At 42.9% G+C, this 15,482-nt stretch overlaps 1 protein-coding gene across 3 annotated transcripts in view; it reads right to left on the minus strand.

Moving 5' to 3' along the window:
• cdk5rap3 (CDK5 regulatory subunit associated protein 3) overlaps positions 1-15,482 on the minus strand; it is a 39,708-nt gene that overhangs the window by 11,020 nt on the left and 13,206 nt on the right. For all 3 annotated transcript variants that reach the window (XM_068013635.1, XM_068013634.1, XM_068013636.1), the window contains 4 exons: positions 4,082-4,213; positions 3,027-3,127; positions 2,885-2,933; positions 989-1,167 (listed from right to left, as the gene is read on the minus strand). In XM_068013635.1, the coding sequence (XP_067869736.1) occupies positions 989-1,167; positions 2,885-2,933; positions 3,027-3,127; positions 4,082-4,213 (461 nt within the window). The remainder of the gene's footprint in view (positions 1-988; positions 1,168-2,884; positions 2,934-3,026; positions 3,128-4,081; positions 4,214-15,482) is intronic.

A 15,482-nucleotide genomic window follows, 5' to 3' on the forward strand; every position in this document is an offset into this window, starting at 1 on the left:
GAAGAAACTGTTTCCACTGGCAGGAGAGTTGGTAATCAGAGGGCAGGGATTTAAGGTAATTAACCAGGGAGGAATGATGAGAAATGTTTTAATGGAGCAGATGGCTCTGACCTGGAGTCGACTGCCTAAAAGGCGACAAAAACAGATTCAATAATAACTTTCAAAAGGGAATTGGATAGCTCTTTCAGCACAATGGGCTGAATGATTCTTCACTATAGACTCTGGAACAGTTCCTACAGATTGGAGGGTAGCTAATATAATCCCACTATTTAAAAAGGGAGGTCGAGAGAAAGCGGGGCATTATAGACCAGTCAGCCTGATGTCGGCAGTGGGGAAAATTCTAGAGTCCATTATCAAAGATTTTATAGGAATGGTTTATAATTTTAATATGATAGCTGCACAGATCTATCGTGAAGTTAGTCAGTCAGATGATACTTTTTTTTAAAATGAGGGGTACATTGTCACATGCAATGCATGTTGCATTATTCTGATGCACCTCTGCATTACTCTTGATCACAACAATTCTATCAGATGTAGTTCAATCCATTATCCCAGTGATCTCACTCCCAGACCTGTGTCTCAGTCAAGAATTGCAGTGGGCCACAGAGAATAAAACAAACTAAAGTAGAACCGCTCTAGGGTAGGTGTAAAAGTAGGAAAGTTTTAACTGCTTCCATTTTCTACCTCCTGCACTTGGCTCACTTTATTAGTTACAAAATAACTCCGCGCGAGTGATGTGTAGGTGTGTGAGTGAGGAGAGAGACAGAGCTTCCTTCCTCTAGATTAACCTGTTAATCAAACAAAGCCATCATTCTGTACTGTAACCAGACCTCCCTTGTAACTCACTTCGAGAAGGCTGAGCAACTATACCACCCAGTATTAAAAGAACATGCATCTGCATTTTAGTTTACCGATGTCCTGTTCCTGTTATGAATTGTTTTGCGAGAATTATATCATTTATCGTGAGTCCAGACACAGGCTGACCCACCGTTATTCCAAACTGCTTGCAGGAGATGAAGAACCTGTCCCGCAAGGCAGCTGCATTGTTGATATAATCGAGCTCCTTGCGACTGTACTCCTGCTGCAGCTGTTGACACTTGCTGATCTGCTTCTTCAGTGAGGGGATTTCATAGTTCACATTTCGCACCACTAAACTAGCGAGTTCAGCTGTTGTTAATAAAAAGAAAACATGCCTGTGAGGAATGAGAAATTAAAAGCACAGCTACAGACACAGAGCATTTCTCCCATCCCATTATAGGAGCATTTCAGGGGAAGCTGAATAAATACATGAGGGAGAAAAATATACCTATCAGGAAAGACTGAACAGGTCTTTAAAATTATGAAAGTGTTTGATAGGGACGACATCGGGAAGATGTATCCACTTGCAAGGGAAACCAAAACCAGAGTCCATAAATATAAGATATTCACTAATTAATCCAATAAAGAATTCAGGAGATATTTCTTTATTTAGAGAATGGAACACGCTACAAGGAGTGGTTGAGATAAATAGTATTGATACATTTAAGGGGATGTTAGATAAACACATCAGAAAGAAAGGAACTGAAGGATATAGTGATGGGTTAAGATGAAGAGGGGTGGAAGGAGACTCTTGTGCAGTACAAGTACTGGTGTAGATCCATTGGACTCAATGGCTTGTTTCAGTGTTGTATGTATTACACCATACATTTTCTGCCGCCAGAGGGTGTTGATCACGTGGTTCACAGTGGCTCTTGACCGAACCAGAACAAAACCACCCAATGCCCCGAAACCCACCTCTTTACAGCATAAAGCTCAACACAATGGGGTTGATTTTGATTTTTAGGTCCTGACTAACATTCCCTCTAAGCTGTGCGAGTGTGCAGCTGCGCAGCAATCTCAAACATACTGTACACAACCAGGAAAAATTAGAGGGTACGTGGATCCCGATGGGGGATTGCGTGGCCGGCCCCAGATCCAGCGGCGAAGAGGCTCCTGCCCATACCCCCACGACTGAGAACCTGAATTTGGCAGGTGAGCTGTGGGGAGCCAAACAGATAACTCAGGCTGAATCAGCTGTCAGCAAGGGTAGTTGTGTGTGTGCATGGGAGGGAAATCGCAATGGCAGAGGTATTAAGAGTGGCAGTGCCTCTGATTATTTTTGTGGCACACTCTTGTTCCTCTGAAGCATACAAAAATAATTCCACAGTTGCCTTTGGCTGGGTCTCTTCTGCTCCATCGCTTGTGAAGCTGGTCAGTGAGCACGGCACAGACTTCAACTGGCTTCAACCAAAAATGGCAATCGGGGTCCTATTTACATCACAGGGTACATCCACCTCTGATTTCCATTTTAAAGGAGACCATTTGTCCACATTTATAGCAGAGACATCTTATGCAAACAGTTGCACTGTAATTACACGCTCTCGCCAGTGCTGCTGCTGCAGTGTGACAAGTTTACACAGGAAATTATGATTATAAATGTGGACATAAGGCTTTTTGCCAGACGCAATACTTTTAATATTTATATAGATAGGTGTGCTGCAAGATATTTAAGATCATCTGTTTTAGGTGTTGGCTAAGGGATAAATGTTGGCCAGGAAGAATTTCCAGTTCTTCTTTAAATAGTGCTGTGGAATTTTTAACATCCACCTGTTGGGGTCTTGGTTTAACATCTCATCTGAAAAACAGTACATCTGAGAGCACAGTGCTCCCTCAGTACTGCAAATATAAAGTACGGCACTGACGTGTTATCCAAGCTTAGGGTTTGAGTCTCTGGAGTGAGGCTGAAACGCATGACCTTTTGACTCGGGGGTCAGTGTGTTACCCACTGAGCCACACCTGATATCTATGCGTCAGAAGTGTCCTGGATTTAATGTGTTGCAAAATAACCACAAACTGACTTCCTTACCTAGGTAGACGCTGTCTTTTTCATACAGTGACACTATTTCCTGCCAATCCTACAGCAACAAAAAGATAAAGAAAAGGACAATCTTTGGACTTTTAAAAGAAAAAACAGATGAAACTGTCTGAAAAATTTAGAATAAATTTACCTTCATTCTCTGAGAAGAATAGCTACCAAAAATATTCTTTGTGGAAGCTTCTGTCCTTCTGAGAATCTCTACAATTCTTAAGCAATGGAAATAATGAATATCTGCAAAAGAGGGAAAATTATCAGTCCACAGGAAAGGAATATCACACTAATATAAAACCACAACTACCTGATCTATGTGAGATGCTGATGGACCCACCCTGTATTTCCAATCGCAGACACGCCGGTCTCTATCTCAACAGTATCAGTGAAGCCTGTTAAAGCACCATCCAGTGCCAGAATAAGGAACATAACAAATGCTGCAACAACAACTTGTATTTATATAGCACCTTTAACATAGTAAAACATCCCAAAGTGCTACACAGGAGCATCACTAGACAACATTTGACACCGTAACAGAATGAGATATTAGGTCAGCTGACCAAAATAGGTTTTAAGGAGCGACCTAAAGGGACAGTGAGGCAGAGATTTTTATGGAGGGAATTCCAGAGCTTAGGGTCCAGATAGCTGAAGGCACGGCCGCCAATGGTGGGGCAATTAAAATCGGGGATACAGAATTGAGGACAGAATTTGAGAAGTGCAGAGACCTCGGAGGGTTATAGGCTGGAGGAGATTACAGAGATAGGGAGAGGGGCGAGGCCATGGAAGGAGTTGAAAACAAGAATGAGAATTTTTTATATCGAGGTGTAGCTGGACCGGGAGCCAAAGTAGGACAACGAGCTCAGGGGTAATGGGTGAACAGAATTAAAATATCAAAATTTTAGCTGCATTTAAGGGGAAGCTAGATAAAATACATGAGGGAGAAAGAAATAGAAAGATATGTTGATAGGGAGAGATGAAGTAGGTGGGAGGATGCTGATGTGGAGTATAAACATCTGCAGGGACCTGTTGGATCAAACAGCCTGTTTATGTGCTGTGAACCCGATGTAAAGCATACAACAGACAAAATTTCCTTCTGCTCGTTGTGCACCGATCCTGGACTACAGCAAGGTTAACTGTGAATTCTGTTTACATATACAGGCTGCTGGGATGTGATTTGACAGAAATGGTACTGACATGATCCTGACAGGAGCTGTTTGATCTCCTCATTCTCTGGCATATCCTGGATAGCGTTGTTTATTTTCTCGCGAATTGCCAGCACCGAGTTCTGCCATTTCAGCTTGCAGTGTCGTCTATCCACCAGCCAGTCTGAGAGAGACACGATACAAAACACTTCTGTGAGGCAAGTGTCATCCCGGACATTCAGGAAACAACTTAACTGCAGTCATAATGTCATTACGGCACAGAAGGATGCCATTCGGCCCATCAAGTCCTCTGGAGAGCAATCCAATCTGTCCCATTCCCCTGCTTTATCCCTGCAGTCCTCCAAGTTTATTTTCCTCAAGTTCCCGTCCAATTTCCTTTTGAAATTATTCATCTTCACTTCCACCACCTCATAGGCAGCAAGTTCCAGGTCATTACCACTTGCTGCATAAAAAAGTTCTTCCTCACATCCCCGCTGCATCTCTTGCCCAAGATCTTAAATCGGTGTTCCCCTGGTCCTTGTACCATTAGCTAACGGGAACAGCTTTTCTTTGTCTACCTTTAAACATGTCATAATCTTGTACACCTCGATCAAATGTCCCCTCGATCTCCTTTGTTCCAAGAAGAACAACCCCCAGTTTCTCCAACATAACCTTGTATCTAAAATCCCTCATCCCTGGAACCATTCAGGTAAATCTCCTCTGCACCCTCTCTAGGAAGGATGTGAGGGTCCTTAAGTGTGGTGACCAGAAAACTGGTTCAGCATAACTTCCCTGCTTTTGTACTCAATACCACTTTTGCGAAGCCCAAGATCCAATATACATCGCTAACTACTCTCTCAATATGTCCCATCACCTTTAAAGATGTAGGGACCCAAACCCGAGGTCCCGCTATTCCTGCATACTCTTTGGCACTGTGCTAAAAAGGGGTAGGGGGGTGACGGCCAAATCTAGAGCCTCATGGATGTCACTCAGCTTACAGGGTAAGACAGGCAGAAAAGGAAAGCTTATGTCTGACAGAGAATTTAGAATCACAGAATCGTTCTAGTGCAGGGGCTGTTTGGCCCTTCGTGTCCGCACTGGCTCTCTGAAAGAGCAATTCCCTCAGTTCCATTCCCCCAACTCAATACTACAGAAAGCAGAGAGGAGTATAGAAAGTGGAAGGGTGAAATTAAAAAGGAAATTAGGAAAGCTAAGAAAGGGCATGAAAGAATATTGGCAAACAAAATCAAGGTGAACACAAAGATGTTTTATCAATATATTAAAAGTAAGAGGATAACTAAGGAAAGAGTAGGGCCCATAAAAGACCAAAAAGGTAACCTATGTAAAGGGGCGGAAGATGTCGGTATGGTTCTTAATGAATACTTTGCGTGTCTTCACAAAAAGGGGGACGATGCAAGTAGTTAAGGAAGAGGGGTGTGAAGTATTGGATGCAAGCCGAATCGGGAGTCCCGCATGGTGTGTTGCCTGCCCGGTGCCAGGGTGCAGGACATCTCTGACCGGCTTGAAAGGATATTGGAGCGGGAGGGGGAGGATCCAGTTATTGTGGTCCACGTTGGGACTAACAACATAGGCAAGGCTAGGATGGAGGACCTGTTTGGGGATTATAAAGCACTAGGAACGAAATTAAGGAACAGGTCCTCAAGGGTCATAATCTCCGGATTACAGCCCGAGCCACGTGCAAATTGGCTTAGGGATAAGAATATTAGGGAAGTAAACACGTGGCTAAGGGAGTGGTGTGGGAAAGAGGGCTTCCATTTCATGGGGCATTGGCATCAGTTTTGGAACCGGGAGGATCTGTACCGATGGGACGGTCTCCACCTGAACCGATCTGGAACCAGTGTTCTGGCAAAACGGATAAATCGGGTGGTCTCTAGGACTTTAAACTAGTGAGTCGGGGGGAAGGGAAAGGGAAAACGACAGGGAGTATGATAAATAAAAAGGTAAGCAGCAGGCTAACATATGTGCAGGAGGGTTTAAGTTCAAGGCAGACTATGAAAGAAGCAGAAAGGAAGGATAACTCAGGAGTTATTATTAGAGATGTTGGGAATCATGAGGGTAAGAAAGCTAGCATAAAGGCACTTTACCTGAATGCTCGTAGCATTCGTAACAAGGTTGATGAGTTAACGGCACAAATCATCGCGAATAAATATGATTTGATAGCCATTACGGAGACATGGTTACAGGTTGGTCATGACTGGGTGTTAAATATCCAGGGGTACCAGACTATTCGGAAGGATAGACAGGAAGGTAAGGGAGGTGGTGTAGCTCTGATACTCAAGGACGACATCAGGGCGGTGCTGAGAGATGTTATAGGTTGTATGGAGAATGAGGTTGAATCCATTTGGGTGGAAATTAGAAACTCTAAGAAGAAAAAGTCATTGATAGGCGTAGTCTATAGGCCACCAAATAATATCACATTGGGGCGGGCAATAAACAAAGAAATAACTAATGCCTGTAAAAATGGTACGGCAATTATCATGGGGGATTTTAATCTACATGTAGATTGGTCGAACCAGCTCAGTCAGGGTAGCCTTGAGGAGGAATTCGTTGAGTGTATCCGTGATAGTTTTCTTGAACAGTATGTAATGGAACCGACGAGGGAGCAAGCTATCCTAGATCTAGTACTGTGTAATGAGACAGGAATAATTAATGACCTCATGGTTAGGGATCCTCTTGGAAGGAGTGATCACAGTATGGTTGAATTTAGAATACAGATGGAGAGTGTGAAGATAAAATCCAATACCAGGGTCCTGTGCTTGAACAAGGGGGACTACAATAGAATGAGGGAGGACTTGGCTAAAGTGGACTGGAAACAAAGATTTTACGGTGGGACGGTTGACGAGCAGTGGAGGACTTTCAAAGCAATTTTTCAAAGTGCTCAGCAAAAGTATATTCCAGTGAAAAAGAAGGACTGGAAGAAAAGGGATAATCTGCCATGGGTGTCTAAGGAAATAAGGGAGGCTATCAAATTGAAAAAGAAGGCATACAAAGTGGCCAAAAGCAGCATGAAACTAGAAGATTGGGAAAACTTTAAAGGTCAACAGAAAGCTACAAAAAGAGCTATAAAGAAAAGTAAGATGGAACATGAGAAAAAACTAGCACAGAATATAAAGACAGATAGCAAAAGTTTCTATAAATATATAAAACGAAAAAGAGTGGCCAAAGTAAACGTTGGTCCTTTAGAGGATGAGAAGGGGAATTTAGTTATGGGATATGATGAAATGGCCGAGGCATTGAACAGGTATTTTGTATCGGTCTTCTCAGTGGAGGACATTAATAACATGCCAGTAATTGACAAAGAGACGAACTTAGGTGAGGACCTGGAAACAATCATTATTACGGAAGAGGTAGTGTTGGCCAAGCTAATGGAGCTAAGGATTGATAAGACTCCTGGCCCTGATGGAATGCATCCCAGGGTACTAAAAGAGATGGCGGGAGAAATAGCAGGTGCACTGACGGTAATTTTCCAAAATTCGCTGGACTCTGGGGTAGTCCCAGTTGATTGGAAAACAGCAGATGTGACGCCACTGTTTAAAAAGGGAGGTAGACAAAAGATGGGGAATTATAGACCGATTAGCTTAACCTCTGTAGTGGGGAAGATGCTCGAGTCTATTATCAAGGAAGAAATAGCAGGGCATCTCGATAGAAATTGTCCCGTTGGGCAGACGCAGCATGGGTTCATGAAGGGCAGGTCATGCTTGACAAATCTTTTGGAATTCTATGATGACATTACGAGCAAGGTGGACAATGGGGACCCAGTGGATGTGGTGTACCTAGATTTCCAAAAGTCCTTCGACAAGGTGCCGCACAAGAGGCTGCTGCATAAGATAAGGATGCATGGCGTCAGGGGTAAAGTATTAGCATGGATACAGGATTGGTTGACTAACAGGAAGCAGAGAGTGGGGATAAATGAGTGCTATTCTGGTTGGCAATCAGTCACTAGTGGTGTGCCTCAGGGATCGGTGTTGGGACCGCAATTATTTACAATTTATATAGATGATTTGGAGTTGGGGACCACGTGTAGGGTGTCAAAGTTTGCAGATGACACTAAGATGAGTGGCAGAGCAAAGCGTGCAGATGACTGTGAAACTTTGCAGAGGAACATAGATACATTGAGTGAGTGGGCAAAGGTCTGGCAGATGGAATACAATGTTAATAAATGTGAAGTCATTCATTTCGGTAGGAGTAACAGGAAAAAGGATTATTACTTGAATGGTAAAAAGTTGCAGCATGCTGCTATGCAGAGGGACCTAGGTGTCCTTGTGCATGAATCGCAGAAGGTTGGTCTGCAGGTACAGCAAGTAATTAGGAAGGCAAATGGAATTTTGTCCTTCATTGCTAAAGGGATTGAGTTTAAAAGCAGAGAGGTTATGTTGCAGCTGTATAAGGTACTGGTGAGGCTGCACCTGGAGTACGATGTGCAGTTTTGGTCTCCTTACTTGAGAAAGGATATACTGGCACTGGAAAGGGTGCAGAGGAGGTTCACTAGGTTGATTCCGGAGTTGAGGGGGTTGGCTTATGAGGAGAGACTGAGTAGATTGAGATTATATTCATTGGAGTTCAGAAGAATGAGGGGGGATCTTATAGAAACATATAAAATCATGAAGGGAATAGATAAGATACAAGTAGAGAGGATGTTTCCACTGGCAGGTGAAGCTAGGACAAGAGGGCATAGCCTCAAGATTAGAGGGAGCAGATTTAGGACTGAATTAAGAAGGAACTTCTTCACCCAGAGGGTTGCTAATCTATGGAATTCCTTGCCCAGTGAAGTAGTTGACGCTTCTTCAGTAAACGTCTTTAAAGCTAAGGTAGATATCTTTTTGAACAATAAAGGAATTAAGGGATACGGTGAGAGCGCGGGTAAGTGGATCTGAGTCCACGAAAAGATCAGCCATGATCTTATTGAATGGCGGAGCAGGCTCGAGGGGCCGGACAGCCTACTCCTGCTCCTAGTTCTTATGATAAACATAGGGAGAGAGGAAGTATTAATGAGATTAGCGTCCTTGAAAGTGGATAAACCACCAGGACTGGATGAAATATACCCCAGGCTGTTAAAAGGCAGGGAGGAAATAACGGAGGGGCTGTCCATCATTTTCCAGTCCTCACTGGATACAGGTGTGGTGCCGGAGGATCGGAGAACTGCTAACGTTGCACCTCTGTTCAAAAAAGGAGCGATGGATAGACCGAATAATTACAGGCTAGTTGGTCTAGCCTTAGTAGTGGGAAAATTAATTCTGAGAGATAGGATAAACTGTCACTTAGAAGGGCACTGATTAATCAAGGATACGCAGCATGGATTTGTTAAGGGAAAATCTTGTCTGACTAACCTGATTGAATTTTTTGAAGTAACAAAGAGGATTGATGAGGGTAGTGCAGTTGATGTGGTCTACATGGATTTTAGGAAGGCTTTTGACAAGGGCCCACATGGCAGAAAACAAAAAATAATTGTTGATGGGTGTTTGTGACTGGAAGACTTTTCTAGTGGCATTCTGCAGGGCTCAGTACTGGGTCCCCTGCTTTTTGTGCTATATATTAATGATTAGGATGTAAATGTAGGGGGCATGAAGAGGTTTATAGACGACACAAAAATTGGCCATGTGGTTGACAGCAAGGATAGCTGTGGGCTGCAGGAAGACATCAATGGTCTGGTCAGGTGGGCAGAAAAGTGGCAAATGGAATTCAACCCAGAGATGTGTGAGGTGATGCATTTAGGGAGGTCAAACAAGGCAAAGGAATACACGATTAATGGGAGAATTTTGAGAGGCGTAGAGGACGTGAGGGACCTTGGCCTGAAGACACGGGGGGTGGGGGGGGGGGGGGGAAACAAGGATAGAAATGAAAGACAGAAAGATAAGAAGCAAACGTGGAAGGCAGAGAAAACAAGGGAGAGAAACAAATGGAGCCATAGTGTAAAATAAAGCTAAGATGACTAACGATGTTAAAATGACAAATCTAAAGGCATTGTGTCTTAATGCACAGATCATTCGCAATAAGGTAGATGAATTAACAGTGCAAATAGATATGAACGGTTATGTTATAGTTGCGATTATGGAGGCATGGCTGCAGGGTGACCAAGGATGGGAACTGAATATCCAAGGGTATTCAATATTTAGGAAGGACAGGCAAAAAGGGAAAGGAGGAGGGGTAGCGTTGTTAGTAAAGGAGGAAATCAATACAATAGTGAGGAAGGATATTGGCTTGGAAAATCATGATGTAGAATCTGTATGGGTGGAGCTAAGAAACACCAAGGGGCAGAAAATGTTGGTGGGGGTTGTCTATAGGCCCCCAAACAGTAGGGGAGATGTAAGGGATGGCATTAAACAGGAAATTAGAGATACATGCAATAAGGGTACAAGTGCAATCATGGGCGAGTTTAATCTACATATAGATTGACCAAACCAAATTAGCAATAATACTGTGGAGGAGGATTTCCTGGAGTGTGTACGTGACGGTTTTTTAGACCAATACATTGAGGAACCAACTAGAGAACAGGCTATCCTAAACTGGGTATTGTGCAATGAGAAAGGATTAATTAACAATCTTGTTGTGTGCGGTCCCTTGTGGAGGAGCGACCATAACATGATAGAATTCTTCATTAAGATGGAGAGTGAAGTAGTTGAATCCAAAACTAGGGTCTTGAATCTTAATAAAGGAAACTACGAAGGTATGAGGCGCGAGTTGGCTATGGTAGATTGGGGAACTTTACTAAAAGGGTTGATGGTGGATAGGCAATGGATACAATTTAAAGAACATGTGCATGAATTACAATAATTATTCATTACTGTCTGGTGCAAAAATAAAACCGGAAAGGTGGCTCAACCATGGCTTACAAAAGAAATTAGGGATAGTACTAGATCCAAAGAGGAGGCACATAAAATTGCCAGAAAAAGCAACAAGTGAGGATTGGGAGCAGTTTAGAATTCAGCAAAGGAGGACAAAGAGGTTGATTAAGCGGGGAAAATAGAGTATGAGAGTAAATTTGCAGGGAACTCAAAAACTGACTGTAAAAGCTTCTATAAATATGTGAAAAAAAGATTAGTGAAGACAAATGTAGGTCCCTTACAGTCAGAAATTATAATGGGGAACAAAGAAATGGCAGAACAATTAAACACACACTTTGGTTCTGTCTTCACAAAGGAGGACACAAATAACTTTCCAGAAATGTTGGGGAACCAAGGGTCTAATGACAGGGAGGAACTGAAGGAAATCAATATTAGCAAAAAAAATATAGCTAGGGAAATTAATGGGATTAAAGGCTGACAAATCCCCAGGGCCTGATCATCTATATCCCAGAGTGCTAAAGGAAGTGGCCCTGGAAATAGTGGATGCATTGGTGCTCATCTTCCAAAATTCTATAGACTCTGGAGCAGTTCCTACAGATTGAAGGGTGTGAAACGTAACCCCACTATTTAAAAAAGGAGGGAGAGAAAAAACAGGGAATTACAGACCAGTTAGCTTTACATCAGCAGTGGGGAAAATGCTAGAGTCTATTATAAAGGATGTGATAGCAGAACAAAAGGAAAGCATAAACGGGATTGGACAAAGTCAGCATGGGTTTACGAAAGGGAAATCATGCTTAAAAAATCTACTGGAGTTTTTGAGGATGTAACTAGTAGAAAAGATAAGGGACAACCAGTGAATGTGGTGTATTTGGATTTTCAGAAGGCTTTTGATAAGGTTCCACATAAGAGGTTAGTGTGTAAAATTAAAGCACATGAGATTGGGGGTAATATACTGGCATGGATTGAGAATTGGTTGACAGACAGGATACAGAGAGTAGGAATAAATGGATCTTTTTCTGAGTGGCAGGCAGTGACTAGTGGGGTACCGCAGCTATTCATAATATATAGTAATGACTTGGGTGAGGGAACTAAATGTAACATTTCCAATTTTGCATACGACACAAATCTGGGGGGAATGCGAGCTGTGAGGAGGATGCAAAGAAGCTCCAATGTGATTTGGACAAGTTGGGTGAGTGGGCAAATGTATGGCAGATTCAGTACAATGTGGATAAATGTGAGGTTATCCACTTTGATTGTAAAAACAGAAAGGCAGATTATCTGAATGGTGATAGATTGAGAAAGGGGGAGGTGCAACTAGACCAGGATGTCCTTGTACACCAGTCACTGAAAGCAAGTATTCAGGTGCAGCAAGCAGTTAGGAAGGCGAATGGTATGTTGGCCTTCATTGCAAGAGGATTTGAGGACAGGAGCAAGCACTGCAGTTATACAGGGCCTTGGTGAGACCACATCTGGAATATTGTGTGCAGTTGTGGACTCCTTATCTGAGGAAATATGTTCTTGCCATGCAGGGAGTGCAAAGAAGATTTATTAGGCTGATTCCTGGGCTGGCAGGATTGACGTATGAGGAGAAATTGGGTCGATTAGGCCAATATTCACTAGAGTTCAGAAGAATGAGAGGGGTTCTCACAGAAACCTATAAAATTCCAACAGACTAGACAGGCTAGATGCAGGGAGGATGTTCCTGATGGCTGGGGAGTCCAGAACCAGGGGTCACAGTCTCAGGATACAGGGTATGCCATTTAGAACCGAGATGAGGAGAAATTTCTTCACTCAGAGGGTGGTGAACCTGTGGAATTCACTAGCGCAGATGACAGTGGAGGCCAAGTCATTAAACATATTCAAGGAGATAAATATATTTCTTAATGCCAAAGGGATCAAGGGATATGGGGAGAAAGCGGGAACAGGGTACTGAATTAGATGATCAGCCATGATCTTTTTTGAATGGCGGAGCAGGCCCGAAGGGGCGAATGGCCTACTCCTGCTCCTATTTTCTATGTTTCTATGAATGTCCACAGATCCCTGAAGGTAGCAGGACAGGTCGACAAGGCGATTAAGAAGGCATATGGGGGAATCCTTTCCTTTATTAACCGAGGTATAGACTATAAGAGCAGGGAGGTTATGCTGGAACCCTATAAATCAATTAGGCCACAATTTGAGTACTGTGTGCAGTTCTGGTCATTTTATTACAGAAAGGATGTAATTGCACTAGAGAGGGTACAGAGGAGACTGCCAGGACTGTTGTCGGAAAAATGCAGCAATGAGGAAAGATTGCATAGGCTGGGGTTGTTCTCCTTGGAACAGAGAAGATTGAGGGGAGATTTTATTGAAATGTACAAAATTGTGAGGGGGCTGGATAGAGTGGATGTGAAAGGCTTATTTACCTTAGCAGAGAGGTCAGTGACTAGGGCACACAGATTTAAAGTGATTGGTACAAAGATTGGAGGGGAGATGAGGAAAAGCGTTTTCACCCAGAGGGTGATGGGGTCTGGAACTCACTGCCTGAAAGGGTAGTGGAGCCAGAAACCCTCAACTCAGTTAAAAGGTGCCTGGCTATGCACCTAAAATGTTGTAACCTGCAGGGCTACGGACTAAATACTGGAAGGTGGGATTAGGCCAGGTGGCTCGTTTTTTGGCCGGCGCAGATATGATGGGCCAAGTGGCCTCTTTTTGTGCCGTGTAAACCTATGGTTCTATATTGCCTATCCTTATCCCTTCTGCCAAAATGCATTATCTCACACTTCTATTAAATTCCATCTGCCACTTGTCTGTCCATTCTGCTAGTCTATCTACGTCTTGTTGCAGTCGACTTGTATCATTCTCACCGTGTGCCACATCTCCAAGTCTGGTATCATCAGCAAATTTTGAAATGTTTCTCTGTAATCCAATATCTAAGTGATTTATATATATTAAAAGAAAAGCAGTGGTCCTAGCACTGAACCTTGGAGAACACTACTTTCTACCATCCTCCAGTCTGAAAAACATTTACCCTGACTCGCTGTTTTCTGTCCTTAAGCCAATTCTTTATCCAAGCTAACAATGATGCCCCATTCCTCAACTTTGTTAACCAGCCTTTTATATGGTATCTTGTCAAACTCTTTCATAAAATCCATATATGCAACATCCATTTTTTTCCCTTCATCAACCTTCTCTGTTACTTCATCATAAATTCAATTAGATTAGTCAAGCATGATCTGACGTTTACAAATCCATGCTGGTTCTCCTTAATTAACTCAAATCTCTCCAAGTTCCTGTTGATTTTTCCCCCTAATTATTGTTTCTAAAACCTTACGCACTACTGATATTAAACTGTAGTTGGATCCTGTAGCTACTAAGAATGTCCTTACACCCTTTCTTAATTAAGGGCATCACACTTGCCACTCTCCAATCCTCTGGTATCTCCCCACATATTAAGGGAAGATTGAAAAATTTTAAAAAGCCCTTCATCCCCACTTCTTTTAGCAACCTGGGACGCAAGCCATTCAGACCAGGCAACTTAACCACTCTAAGCATAGCCAGCCTTTCCAGTACATTCTTATCAATTTTCACCCCATCCATTACCTCTACCATCTCCACCTACTGATATTTTATCAGCATCCTCTTCTTTGGTAAACACCAATACAAAGTACTCATTAAGTATTCTAGCCTTTCCCTGCACCTTCTTTGTACCCAATAGGCCCCACCCCACCTCATTACTACTCGCTTACTATTTACACGCAGGTAGATGATTTTTGGGTTCCCTTTTATGTTAATTGCCATTCTATTCTGATATTCTCTTTGCCAATTTTATTTTCCTCTTCACTTCCTCTCAATTTATTGTATTTAGACTGGTTCTTACTTAATTCACCTGACATGCATCATACACCCTCTTTTTGTTTCATCTCATTCTCTATCTCCCTCAGCATCCAAGGAGCCCTGGCTTTGGTCCCCCTACCTTTCGTCCTTGTTGGAATGTACCTAGCCTGTACCTGAAACATCTCCTCCTTTGGGCAGCGCAGTGGTTAGCACCGCAGCCTCACAGCTCCAGCGACCCCGGTTCGATTCTGGGTACTGCCTGTGACTGCGTGGGTTTCCGCCGGGTGCTCCGGTTTCCTCCCACAGCCGAAGGCTTGCAGATGGATAGGTAAATTGGTCATTATAAATTGCCCCTAGTGTAGGTAGGTGGTAGGGAATATGGGATTAATGTAGGATTAGTATAAATGGGTGGTTGATGGTCGGCACAGACTCGGTGGGCTGAAGGGCCTGTTTCAGTGCTGCATCTCTAAATATAAAAAAACGAAATATATAAAGACCAACCATTGTTCTTTACAGTTTTCCCTGTCAGTCTTTGGTTCCATTTTACTCTGGATAGATCCCCTTTCATCCCATTGAAGTCAGCCGTCTTCTAATTTAGAAGTTCTACTTTAGATTTTCATTGCTCTTCTCCATTACTAATCTAAACCTTGATACTATGATCATTCTTACCCAAATGCTCCACCACAGACACTTGGCCTACCTCATTCCCCAGCACTAGATTCGGCACTGCTCCTTCCTAGTTGGATTGAGATTAGAGGATTTAAAAAAAATATTTATCAAGCACACAGATGTACCCATCTACCTTCCACTCTAAGCTACACATTGTTTCCTAGCAAG

This window comes from Heterodontus francisci, chromosome 33 (genome assembly GCF_036365525.1).
Source record: "Heterodontus francisci isolate sHetFra1 chromosome 33, sHetFra1.hap1, whole genome shotgun sequence".
NCBI lineage: Eukaryota > Metazoa > Chordata > Chondrichthyes > Heterodontiformes > Heterodontidae > Heterodontus > Heterodontus francisci.